The sequence below is a fragment of the Diabrotica undecimpunctata genome, chromosome 9 (genome assembly GCF_040954645.1).
Source record: "Diabrotica undecimpunctata isolate CICGRU chromosome 9, icDiaUnde3, whole genome shotgun sequence".
In the NCBI taxonomy this organism is placed as follows: Eukaryota; Metazoa; Arthropoda; class Insecta; order Coleoptera; family Chrysomelidae; genus Diabrotica; species Diabrotica undecimpunctata.
Window position 1 is genome coordinate 62432792 of NC_092811.1, and position 13640 is coordinate 62446431.

Genomic DNA, 13640 nt, shown 5'->3' on the forward strand with positions numbered 1-13640 from the left:
GCTCTAGCTTTCTTTATGTAATCTAGAAGACTAGATTTAGGAACGCCGTAGGTTTTGGCGCTATTCCGAATGCTCAATTTGCCGTCAAGCACCTCTGATGTGGCATTTTTCATAGTGTCTGCAGAAAATTGTCGTTCTGTTACCCTTGTATATGTACGGGGCATTATGAGCTGTAAGAGAAAAATAGAATAACTACAGATCAGGGGAGACTTCGGACACACAGGGGAGAGTTCGGACACTGTGTCCGAACTCTCCCCTAATGCAAACATTGGTAATACAATGGGTTTATAAAAAAACTTACCTAAATATTGCAACAACATAAACGCAAATTAATGAAATAAGTATAGTAGATTACAGCACCAAAGTTTTATACGTGGTAAGTCTATGTATTTTAAAATATATCTTCTGGATTGCACCGATATTTTTAGAACAAAACTCGACAAAACACTTCACAATAGATAACTCTGTGACTACGACCGAAATCACAGCTGTCAATACATAACCTATAATTATGTACAAATAAGGTTGTGTTTACCAAATGACAACAGTGCATCTTCAAAAATGTGCGAAATTCAAATGTGTCCGATGTCTCCCTGTGTCCGAACTCTCCCCGGTCTCCCCTACATTTAAGGAATGGTAGTTTTTCCTATTTACAAAAATATGTTCTTCTTGGATTGGTCGTACAACTGCCATATGAGTGCAATAAATAATCCCAATTCCCCCAGGAATACCAGTAGATTGAAAAAATCTAAAAATAGAAGTCAAACTGAAAACTTTCTAAAATTGTTATAAGTTCCATTTACTTCTACCTTGCTCTCCGCTGCGATAGTTCCTTAATATTCCGTGGAAAAGTGATCCATCTACTAATGCATTCTGGCCTATTTAAAGCGTTGGTAACTTCTTCAATGCATCGACAAACACTGCTTTGACTCATTCCACAAAAAAAATTGGAACCTGTCACTGCTTGGTAGCTGCCTTGACCATAAAATAAAAGGGTCACTAACAACTAAAAATAATGTTTCGTTATTTTCAAAAATATAATAACTAGACACCTTGTAACGATAATATTTTGCTTACCATAGGGTAAGAAAATAGGGGTACTTATAAAATTGGAGAAAGAAACTAATGGGGGTCAAGATAGGGCAAGCAAAATAAACGCTACTATGCGAACGGGCACTCAGGGGTTAGTTGGAGAGCTGGGGTCGTGAATAAGTGAACGACAAGGGTTCGGATTTAGGCAGCTAAAAAAAATTGAATAAAGGGGTTACTTACGTAAATCTCCTAGAACAAAAACGAAACAAAGACAAGAAGAAATACCTCTAGCTATTTAAATGGGGACGCCGCTTCGAAGAAAACTTCCTGCTGGAAGAAAGAAAGTTTCTTCCTTCCTAAAATAAAGAAACACAAACAGGTTAGGAGATTTTTCTAAAATAAATAAAAAAATGGATCAGAGAAACAAATCAAAACGTTTATTTTTGTCTCACACAAACAGTTATCAAACATACAGATTGCACAAAAATTATTAAAAGTTGCAAAATACAAAATTACAAAAAAAACTTACATGTGCTGCCTGTTAACAAAGGAGATTGCTACAAAATTCTTCGAAATGGTTTCTGGGTTATCTTATTAATATGGCTAAATTAAAATTTAAGGATATCCTTGTTCATGAAAATATATAAGATTTAACTTTTTCTATAAAACATCTTTCTATACAAGCAAATTAAAAATTGTCACAACAAAAACAAATTAGAGTTAGCTGTCAGATGTCACATTTAATTTTGATGACAAAATAAACAAAAGATTGACAGCAACCACACTTAGTTTACAAAATAATTCTAATTATTGCCAATTCTTAAATTTAAATGAAAGCAATTATTACTTTTAGCAAAAAAATGTCTGTCTTTACTTTAAAATTAATATGTTAAATGTTACTTTGATTTCACTGTTTAGCACTTAACTTTCAAAAAAAACTTGTTAACATCTATGGAACATCTATCTGGACATATTCTCCAACAGGGACAAAACAACCATTTCTATGCTCAGGAACGAACAATCAAAATATGTAGAATTAGGTTCGGTGGAGGAAGCAAACTGACGACGGGGACATCCTATATAATAATTTTCCAAATTTCATCAGTGCCGGTGTATTGCACAAATCTTATGGTGATTACTCTATTTTAAACTGCCGTATTGCAAAGAGTACTATCACCTTAACCGGTCTTAGGACATAACACAAAAAATTTGAATCGACTCGCGATTCCTAATTACCGAAACATCTTTCTACTCTGACATCTCTCGCTTCACCAACTCCCTTAACTCAACTGTCGCCGGCCGGTCTTTCCAAACTAGACATAAAATACCTCCCTCCACGCTTCTCACATAAATTCCTTACGACTTCAAATTGTGAAAATTAACCTTGAATCTCTTCCGGAGTTAATGCGTCTCAGAGAGGAAAAGCACAATACTTGCAATATTTTTTCTAAGAACCTCTTCTCAACCGGGATATTTGGGGCCTGAATGTAAACAAATCGTTGTTCGACGACAAAAAAATGTTGAAATATTAGAGTTAGAAATAACATGTACGAAATGGGGAATTTTAAATGTAAATAAAAAAAGTGCTAACACCTCTTTACTACGAGATAAACAAAATAGGCCTTTTATCTAATGTAAACTATATGTATTGTATACAATATACATTCTTCTTCATTTTATAGGCCTTCTGTCATTTATAATTTCTGCGGCGCATGTCCTTTCTCTTAATATTATCTTAGTTTTATCCAGTAGAGTAGTAGAGTACTCGCATAGGACTATATCAGCGTTCTCTTACATTTTCGTGAATACGGATACGGATTTTTTAATTTCAGGAGAGTGACATGCACATTAAAGCAAAATTGTGAGAGAGAACTCCTATACGACCACTCACACAAGTTAGTGAATAGTGGTCCTGGTCGTTTCGGAGCTCTGCGGCAAATTGACAACTGAGTGAGTAGGGACATTTTTTTTTTCGTTTATTTTATTTTTACATATTACCAGGCATCGTGAATCTAATCCACAAACCATACATACTCTAGACGTTCCACGACCATGTTGATCTTTCGAATCGGATGAACGCCATCTCTTAATTGGAAAGGCAACTAAATTGACAAAATATAATTACGCGGGAATTTCAAACTAGAAATTTTGCGGGATTTTTGAATAAAAGGTACAGATAACCTATACTGGTTAATATTGCAAATTTAAAATGTAGGAAATTAAAACAACAGAAAGACAATTCAATGCTTTATTCAGTAATTATACAATAACTTAAAATTATCTTAAAAGTACTATCTACATAAAAAATACTAAAAGTCTAAAGTCTGTTCAAAAATTGCGCTACTGAATAGTCCATCCTTACAAAAGGGCATTATTGCATTTTCCAATGTAATATAAATCGTTATGTATACAGATAGATTATTGCACAGTTTTCTGGCATTGTGATTGATGGAATTTTTTGTTAAATTCGAAGCTGATCATGTCAAATAAACTTTTACAAGTTAAGTGAAGTTACTTCACGTGGAGTCATACGTCGCCATGTTACCAAATCCACTCGTAACTTTAACATCTTAGAATTTATCACAATATAATGTAATCTAAATTTAAAAAACAAATTTTAACGGGTTTTTACCCACATATTTAGTGGCTCAATACATGGTTACCCACCTAGTGCACTGATGATGGAACATGGATTCCGAAAACGTTTTGTGATATAGCCCGCTTGGGTATTTTAAATTATATACCTTTTATAAAGGATTTTTAATAAAATTTTAGAAACTATGTGTTTGGGAAGGAAAAATCCTAAGGAAGATCTTTGGCCCTGTGCTGGATGAAGCATCAGGACAAAATAGGATAAAAACTAACAAAGAGCTCGAAGAACTTTACCCAGACGCCAACATCATAAAAGAAATAAAGTCCAGAAGACTCCAATGGGCAGGACACTTTAGAAGACATTCTGACGAACGAACAGTAAGACTGGTGTGGGAGGAAGTCCCAACTGGAAGGAGACCACGCGGACGCCCTCGTCTCCGGTGGCGAGATAATATAGCAGGATTCCTAAGCACTATGGGCGTGGAGGTTGCTCAAGACAGAAAACAGTGGAGGCATGTTGTCGAGTCGGCTAAAACCCACGAAGGGTTTTAACGCCACGGAGTAAGTAAGTAATCATAAAAAAGAGAACATGATCACATATGTAGGTACTTCTGCTATCTCCAAAATCCTCAAAACCCCTTAATAAAACTCTGCCTTTCATTATAATTCAATCCTGGCATTAGACTCATTTCATCAAAAATTACTGACACAAATTTTTCAGTGTCATCAAGTTTATGAACTTTTTTTTCCAACGACTGGAAAATGTTGTTATTTAAGTCAGGTTCAAAATGAATTTTAATCAATAATCTATTTAAGGTAGCTTTACTAGGTAAAATAAATATTTTACATAGAAAGCGTTAAGATACTTTGTTTGTACAGGGTTAAAGCCATTATTTTCTCATCCATAGTAAAACGACGTTGCTTTTTAGATTTATCTGCTTCTCTAGATTGACATTTGGTTCAGTTTGTTAATATTTTTTTGTAGAAAAAATGTTTTCTGGATTTTTCTGATGTCGCTTATCGCTGTTTAAAAGATAACTTTGAAATATTGGTATGATTATACTTTGTATAATCGCCCCATTCCAGTATAAAGTTTCTTTTTTTCAGGCGTTAGATCATTTCTTCTAATTCTACATTGTCTTAAAACGTTCTTAGGACCTTGTTCCGAAAATAAAATATAATATTTAATAATATAGTAAAGATACAGTTTAATTTGATAATTAAAAATTGTAATGATTTTTACTTAGTTTTTCATTTATAACATTAAACATTTTTACAACTTCCTCGAGGTCTGTTTCCTGGTTCAATTTTGTTCAGAAAAAGTTCATTTGACTACATTGAGATTGACTATCAGAGTGAGTTTCCTAATGTTGAGCTCAGGGCTTAAGTATTTTCTGTTTGGGTCATGAGCCCTAGTGTAATGACTATTATATCGAGGAAATAGTTCAATATGTTCCCTAATAACATTTAGAGCGTCATCTGATGTTTTGTTAGCACACAGGTTTTTTCCACGGAGATCTTCGCCCGGAGGCTTACCCAGTTCCTCTTTTTTTAAGAGTCTTTGAAGTTTTCCGTTTGAGATATTAAAAGTATCCAAAAAGTACTTCTTACAAACTACGACACTTGATTTAACATTTACAACGTACTTGTATGTTACAGATTTTGGTCCCTTTGGTGCCTCGGTATGCTCATTCGGGCGGCGTTGTTATACTGGAACTCGCTGGACAAGTCCCGAAATATAAGCATTTTGACCAGAAAAATCCCCCAAACTCCAAAAATGAGAGAACAGCCCCGTTCTGTCTAATTCACTAACAAAATTATTGCAGCGTTTTACACACCCACAAGTTGTATTCTTAAAAGTCTTTGCGGGTATAACCTTGCTTTTACTTGTCAGATACTTCTTCCCAGTATTCCTCTGTGTTTTACGTTTAACTCGCTTATGATCGCTATCTTGCCGTACACGTTTCTTGCGTTTTCGTACAGTATTTCCGTCACTGACTGTATTATTTTCACAAATATTATTTACACTATTCATTGTTTCTGTATACAAAAAAGCAAAAAAAACACACTTTTTAGTCGTTAGTCTGATGCAGTTATCGTGAATCAGGTAAAAACCATACAGTACAATAGGATTAGAAGAACCTCACTGTTCACGACAGCGACAATCGTAGAACTACCGACAGCGCACGGGTCAGGCACGATGGGGAGTGGTGTTATGAGTTATACCAATATTCCATAGAGCGCGCGGCATTTCGTTCAAAGGAAAAATAATACACCGTTATTATCTCATTAACCTTGAATATTTGAATTATACCACTTCTCTATGGAACACATTGCATCACTAGGTGCCCACAACTGGTATATCTCAAAAATTCAAATTTTGTAAGTTATACCACTTTTCCTCTGAGCGGCTCACATTAAGATAACAAAATTCGAACCAACAGAAATGAAAATAGTAGAGGATCTGATATAAAGTCGATCGGGACCCATCTGTTTAATTAATAAAAATTATTGGATATTTAATTTAGTATGTTAACAATTAGAAAAAACCTCGGGGGGTGCCCGATCTAATTTTGTTCTGACTATATTTAATTAATAATTAAAAAATTACTTTGTTTTATAAATTAAAAAAACAAATGTTTTCGTCCCGGATAATATTTCAGATTTTTTGGATCATTCTAAACAAAAAAGTTCTTTTATAATTTTTCGTTTAAGTTGATCGTTTTTGAGATATATACAATTTAAAACTGAAAAAAAAACGAAAGATGACGATTTTCAAGGGTTAAAAAGAAGTAAAAATATTAGTTTTTTAATCATCCAGTACCTAAATTCAAGTTCAAACCTTGTTCATCATTCAAATTAGTTACACACATTCTTCTTTTTGTTCAAATATGGAACTTATTGTTGGAATTTATTTCAACCTACATATCCTCACTGTATATAATTCAACAGGCAGGTTTTAGAAAAGGCTATTCAACTTCCGATCACCTGTTAACCACAAAAATATTAATAGAAAAATGTAACGAATACAAGTTTCCAGTTTTCCTAGCATTTGTAGACTACGAAAAAGCTTTCGATACTATAGAACACACGGCCGTAATAAACGCAATGCAAAATTGTAGAATAGACAGCAGATATATTAACTTAATAAAAGAAACTATGAACCAAGCTACAGCTACATACTACCTAAATGAAAATGAACACACGAACCCTGTACCATTAAACAGGGGAGTCAAACAGGGGGATACCTTATCACCCAAACTGTTCACCTTAGTTTTGGAGGACGTTTTTAAAAACCTAAATTGGAAATATAAGGGAATAAACATCAATGGCCGCTACCTCAGTAATCTACGATTTGCAGATGACATAATCCTGATAGCTACTGACCTACAAGAAATGCAAACCATGCTTTTAGAACTACATACCGAATCTTCTAAAATAGGACTGAAAATGAATTTAAACAAAACAAAAGTCATGCACTCCGAAGACACCGTGACAATAATAAACGATAAAGTTATAGAAAAAGTTGAAGAATATATATACTTAGGACAAAAAATAATACTAAATAGGGAAATTCAAACTGAAGAAATAAAAAGAAGAAGAAAGTTAGCTTGGGCAGCATTCGGTAAACTGAACTATATACTCAGAAATCAACAAATTCAATTACATCTTAGATCTAAAGTTTTTGATGCATGCATTATTCCGATATTAACTTATGCGGCACAAACATGGACAATCACAAAAAAGAATATGAATATACTTAGAGTCACTCAACACGCGATGGAAAGAGCAATGCTAGGTATATCACTTAAGGACAAGAAAACAAACACATGGATAAGACAGAAAACCAAAGTCACCGATGTGGTGCAAAAATCATTAAAGTTGAAATGGGAATACGCTGGACATGTAGCTAGGAGCGATCTAAACAAATGGCACAGATCAATTTTAACCTGGAGACCATACCAACACAAAAGACCCAGGGGCAGACCTCGTATGAGATGGACAGATAATCTGAAAAGGACTGCCGGGAAAAATTGGCTACAAGTAGCGTACAATAAAACACAATGGAAAGAAAGACTTGAAGAGGCTTATGTTCAGATGTGGACGTGAATGGCTTTACGAAGAAGAAGAAGAAGAAGATATAATTCAACGTGTTTCAATAATTTTTTAAAACAAACTAACATTATTAGAGGACACAAACTAATGTTACACATAGAAGCATAGCACTTTTTTATTTTAAATATATACCTAGTCTTAAAAAATTTCGTAGCTCGAAAATTCTAAACCTATACTGCTAATACTAATCGCACTTAATAAACAAATATTGCAGCCATTATTATTCTGACTCGTGAGTCAGTAAATTCTGATACATTTCTATACATCGGTGAATTATGTAACTGTAACAGTTCTTTGGGGTCAAGCGAATGACAAGACTGTCCTCAAGTTTTGCTGTGAAGCAATCCCACTATACTAGCTGTAGACAACTTTACGCTGATTTGTTTTGAATAAATTAATTTGCGAGAAAATTCTCGTAACATTTGCAGAGGAATGAGGAAAGCACAGTAAATTAAAAAAAAATTAGATAAGGTTAAAAACATAGGAGAGTTGTCCCCATAACACATATTTTTCACACAAATTAAAAAATTTTCTATATTTTCAATGTTCGCATCAATTTTTGTATTTCGAAGTAGCCTCCATTTGTTGTCCAGTTTTTGCAACTCACACGGCTGTGCTAAATTAGGAAAGTGTTGCGCTAATGGCATGATGCTACTACAAGAACCTGTGGTTACATGTGAAGGATCAATTATTACCAGATTTTTTAAAATATCAGTAAAGCTGAACCTTTTATTAATTTGGGTACAACTTTTAATAAAAAAGTCTAAATACCGTGTTCAAAGAATATGATTTTGTTCACTAGTTATATTTTGGTCAGAAGAGTACATTTTAGCACCCAAATAAATCTCATTTAATGTTAAAAAATTGTGCGGATCTCTAAAATTGATTTTTTCCTTAGAAATAGTTTGTCTTTAAAAAATTTTTAAAATGGTTTTACATATTAAAGATAATTGTAAATATAATCTATAAATTTTGGGCTTGGCGGACTGCATTTCTTTATTCATATTGTTAAAAAGTGGTAACAACCTCTAAAAATTGCAGAAAGCACTTTGTTAGAGGATCTTGCAGACGCGCCAAAATTGTTTCTGCTGCAAGTACACTTTCACTAACTACCCGGTCTACAAAAAATAAAGTTAACGCATCATACCAGAGCACTTTCCAGAGAGGGCCACCTAGTTTGCGCTGGATGTTAAATTTTATGAATTTTTGTATTTCAAAAGGTTTTAAATTCTTTTAAAATTTCTATGTGCTTTGGATTGTTAGAAAAAAAATTATAAATGTCCCCGACTAATTCTTCAACTCCCGTTGCAACCTCCTATACTGCAATGACGGTTCTCCAGTTTCGGAATATAAGCTTTCTATGGGTGAAGTGTGAAAAGCTCCGAGAACGATCCGAAGTGCAGCATTGGGTATTGTATCTAACGGTTTTAGGGTACTCTTGGTTGCGGAGGCACAAACAATTGAACCGTAATCTAGTTTGGATCTAATTAGTGTTTTATGAAGTAGGAATAGTGTAGAGAAGTCGGAAACCCAGAATCGATTTGATACGGTTTTAAGCAAATTGAGTCTTCTGTTGCATGTTAGCGCCAAGTGTTGTATGTGCTTTTCCCAGGAAAGTTTTTGATTCAGTCATGTACCAAGGAATTTCTCGGAGTTTTGGAAGGGAATGATGCTGTTGTGAATATAAAGGACTGATGTAATGGATGATTTTTTCGTAAACACCATACCAGTTGTCTTTGTAACGGAGAATTTGAAGCCTATACTAGTTGTCCATTCCTCTAGTTGGATTAAAAATATCTGTACTATTCTGCACATAATGTATGGTCCTAAAGTTTTGGGAAAAATTTCAAAAGCATATAACTATGACCACAATAATCTTATATTTTTATTAAATTATTCAACAATTTAACTTAACTATCCTTATTATACATCAAAATTCAAATGACAGACAAGGGACCATTATTTTCGATTTGCCTAATAATTCCCCTGACACGTTGCATCATCCTTTGGACGACCTCGGCGTCAATTTCTCTACTTTTTGTATATATGCGGCGTCTTAACTGTTCCTGATTTTGTGCTTCTCATCCGTTATTATAGACTTTCCGACTTAATATTGCCCAGAACTTTTCAATTGGACGAGCCTGAGGTAGGTTGGGGGGATTGTCTGCTTTCGGTACAAAGGTAATGTTGTTAGTTTCGTACCAGTCCCTTGTGATCCTCGCGTAATGACATGAAGCAAGATCTGGCCAAAAGACTATTTGATCATTTGCATGACGTGTGTTCACAAACAAGCAATTTAGAGAGACATCTTTGAATATAAATATTTCCGTTTAAGGCTTCGCCTCGAACAACACCAATGTAGGGCTTTGAGATAAAGCCAACCTCAGAAATTGCACCCCATACCAAAATTTTGTCCTCAAATTTTTTCTTACTTTTGAATTTTATTTCATAAGGTACATTTTCGTAATCGTTCGTGTAAAACCCATCATTACCCTTCATCTCAGAGTTGGACAAAGTAAAATATTTTTCATCGTCCATCACAAATCAACTTGTTGACGAAATTCTCTCTAATTGATCCTCTGTGTATTTTGGAGCTTTTCTTCTTTTCCGGTAGATAATATTGTTACTCGATAGGGTCCTGTATACTGTAGTCTTTCCAACATGAAATCTTCTGGCCAGTTTTCGCTGTGAGACCCCAATTTTATTCTTAGCTTAACTCTTATATGGTTCAAAATCCGCGGTCGGCCACTTTTACGCAAGTTAACACATGGTATCCCTTCTCCACATTCTCTGATTGTGCGATAAATTGTCGATTTGCTTATGTTTTGATCTCGATAAATATTAACAATATCTCGTTTCGACATTCGCCCAACCATATTATAAACACCTCGACGAATATCAATTTTATAAGACATTTTGCAGAGCACAAACCAAAATATTCTGCTTTGTTTATTAAATGTCAATAACTGATGACATTTCAATTCCATGGCCTTTTTTGTTAAATGCATTTTGCTTCTCAATCAGACCAGGTGAAATTTTTCCCAAAACTTTAGGACCATGCGTTAGATTCTTTTTGTGCTCCTTTAATGTACACCACTAAATCGTCGGCATAGAGGCGAGCTTTGAGAGGTTTATGTAATTTGTTTAATATGTTGTTTATGGCAACTAGGAATAGGGTAGAACTAAGTACTGAGCCTTGTGAGGTACCGTTTTCTGCAGTATAAAAATCAGAATAGACGTTATTAACTCTTACTTGGAAAGAAAAATCTTTTAACAAATTTTCGATACAGGCTAAGCAGTGTCCTCTAATATTGGATGCGTGCAATTTTTTAATGATGTTGAATCTAAAACACGTATTGAAGGCTTTCTTTATATCGAAGAAAATAGCTATGCACATTTGATTAATTGCTAACGCTTCTTGGACATCACTTTATAAGTATACGATATTGTCAATTGCTGACCGAGTACGTCTGAAGCCGTTTTGCTCTGGTAAGAAGAAATGAGATTTTTCTAGCGTCCACATAAGCCGGGCATTAACTATTTTCTTCATTAATTTAGCTATGGCACATGTTGGAGAGATGGATCTGTATGATTTTTGATCAAGTCGAGGCTTTCTGGATTTTAAAAACGGCAAAACTGTGGCTTTTGCCCATATATACGGACATTGTCGTTGTTGCCAAATTTTATTGAAAATTTGGAGTAGATGTTGTTTTGTTAAGATTGATAAATACTTTAGGAATACAACAGGAATATTGTCGGGTTCTGGACTTGAGTTTTTCATATCTTGTAAGGAGTTATTTAGTTCTATAATAGTAAGAGGTTGAGATAGGGGGTTTCCGTGGGATTCTTCTAGAGACAAGATGGTGCGTTCTTTCTTTAGCTTGTAGTCCCTATAATTAATGTCGTAGTTTTCGCTAGAGGAATGTTGTTCAAAGGTGAAAGCAAGAGTTTTAGCAATGTCTTGTGAAGAAGGGACTGTGATATTGTTTATTTTAAGAATGTTAATTGATGAAGAATACTTTAAACCGGAAATTTTCTTTACCCTTTTCCAAACTTCGCTCATTGGAGTAGAACTGTTTATTTCTGAGACGTATTTTGACCATGAGACTTTTTTTGAATTTTTTATGAATAATTGGGCTCTAGCTTTTAATCGTTTGAATTATTTTTTACTTTCTTGGGTTTTGTGCCGTTTAAACCTATTTAGAGCTTTTTTACTTTGCCGTATTGCTTATATGCAATCCTTATTCCACCATGGTACTGATGTACAGATATTCAATGTGCAACTATGCAATTAATCTTACTCTTGGAAGTATTATTGGTTGCCAACCAATTTTTACAGTCAAGGAATCTTACGTAAAATTGCTATATTTTAAAAATTCTTTTTTTTCTTATTATAACCAGTATTACCGTGATTTATTAAAATTTTCCTAAAGTTAATGTGGTACTGATGGTGCGGTATAATGAAATTTACATGAAAAATATATAGTACATATGCACTAGTTACTAAAATATCTTTTTCCCAAAATGAGCCAAAGTCACCCTGGCGCGCCAAAGTCATCCGAAATTACGGTGTATGAAAATGGTTACTTTTTATTGATATATAAAATTACGCACTACTTCACAATGTTACACTTGAATACATAAAAATATAAACCGAATAATTCTTCTTTTCACATTCGATAATGGAATTGGAATGACTTCTTGTTCTTGTGTTTTTGTTGTCTTTACTGGTGTCTTGTGACGTCGACGTTGCCGTATTGGTTTAAATTCTTAAGATCTTAATATCCTCCCCCTTTTTGAATAGCATGTTCAAAGAAAGGCAAAAAACCATCTTCATCAGGAAGAGGACGTGGACAAATCTTTGCAATACCACGTTTGAATGTCTTTTGGGCAGTTCTGGCAGTTACAACTCGTAACGCACCATCAGCCCCTGGGTGGACATCAACTATTCTTCCTAGTAGCCATTTAATACAAGGAAGATGCTTAATAAGCACTAAATCGTCAATTTTAATAGCAGGCTTGCCTGTTTTCCATTTATGTCGTTTTTATAATTCCATTAAATATCAATTGGACCACCTCGTCCAGAAGCTTTGATTAAGTTGTTGCAGTAATTGAAACCTGGACAATCGATTGACCTTAACATTTTCATAAGTAATATCTGGTGGTGAGATGAGTGAATATCCAATAAGTAGGGGAGAGGGGGTAATTGGGTTAAAATCAGTTGGGTCAGAGGACATAGGATACAAAGGTCTGGAGTTTAATGTTGCTTCTATCTGTGCTAACAATGTTGAATATTCTTCAAATGTTAGAATATATTCACCTATAACTCTATGTAAATGTAACATAATGGCTTTAATATTAGACTCCCACAGACCTCCAAAGTGTGGTGTATTTGGTGGTATGAAATGCCACATAATTTGGTCTTGGGAACACATTTGAAGTCTTTTTAATTCTCTAAAGGCACCAACAAAATTAGAACCATTGTCGGAATATAAATTTTTAAGAGTGCCACGTCTTGCAGCAAACCTTCTAAATGTAGCAAGAAATGCTGCGCACGTTAAGTCTGAGACCAATTCAATATGAACACCTTTTATCGCAAAGCAAACAAATAGACAAATATACGCCTTGTAAGTTTTATAAGGCCGACCTTTCCTATCCCTTAATAGTACCGGACCCGCATAGTTAATTCAGGTATTAGTAAATGGTTTTGAAATTTGGACTCTTTGCTTTGCAAGATCAGCGATGATTGTATTAGTTGGTCTAGGTTTATTTTTAAAACATTGTATGCAGTTTCGTCCTACCTTTTTTTGCAATATTCATGCCAGCAGTGATTCTCAGACTCTAGCACTTCTAATTTGGTTAATCTTAATTGTAACTGTAGAACGTCTTTAATGTCTAAT

The 13640-nt window shown here is 34.4% G+C and overlaps 3 protein-coding genes across 3 annotated transcripts; all 3 read right to left on the reverse strand.

Annotated features, from left to right (window-relative positions):
- Nucleotides 1-10789: 10789 nt before the first annotated feature.
- LOC140450944 (uncharacterized) lies at nt 10790-11137 on the reverse strand. The gene has a single exon (XM_072544641.1). It carries the CDS (start codon nt 11135-11137, stop codon nt 10790-10792), a length of 348 nt encoding a protein of 115 aa, XP_072400742.1.
- Nucleotides 11138-11170: 33 nt separating this feature from the next.
- On the reverse strand, nt 11171-11803 carry LOC140450945 (uncharacterized). The gene has a single exon (XM_072544642.1). The coding sequence runs from the start codon at nt 11801-11803 to the stop codon at nt 11171-11173; it is 633 nt and encodes a 210-aa protein (XP_072400743.1).
- Nucleotides 11804-12803: 1000 nt separating this feature from the next.
- On the reverse strand, nt 12804-13175 carry LOC140450946 (uncharacterized). The gene has a single exon (XM_072544644.1). The coding sequence runs from the start codon at nt 13173-13175 to the stop codon at nt 12804-12806; it is 372 nt and encodes a 123-aa protein (XP_072400745.1).
- Between the last annotated feature and the right edge of the window lie 465 nt (nt 13176-13640).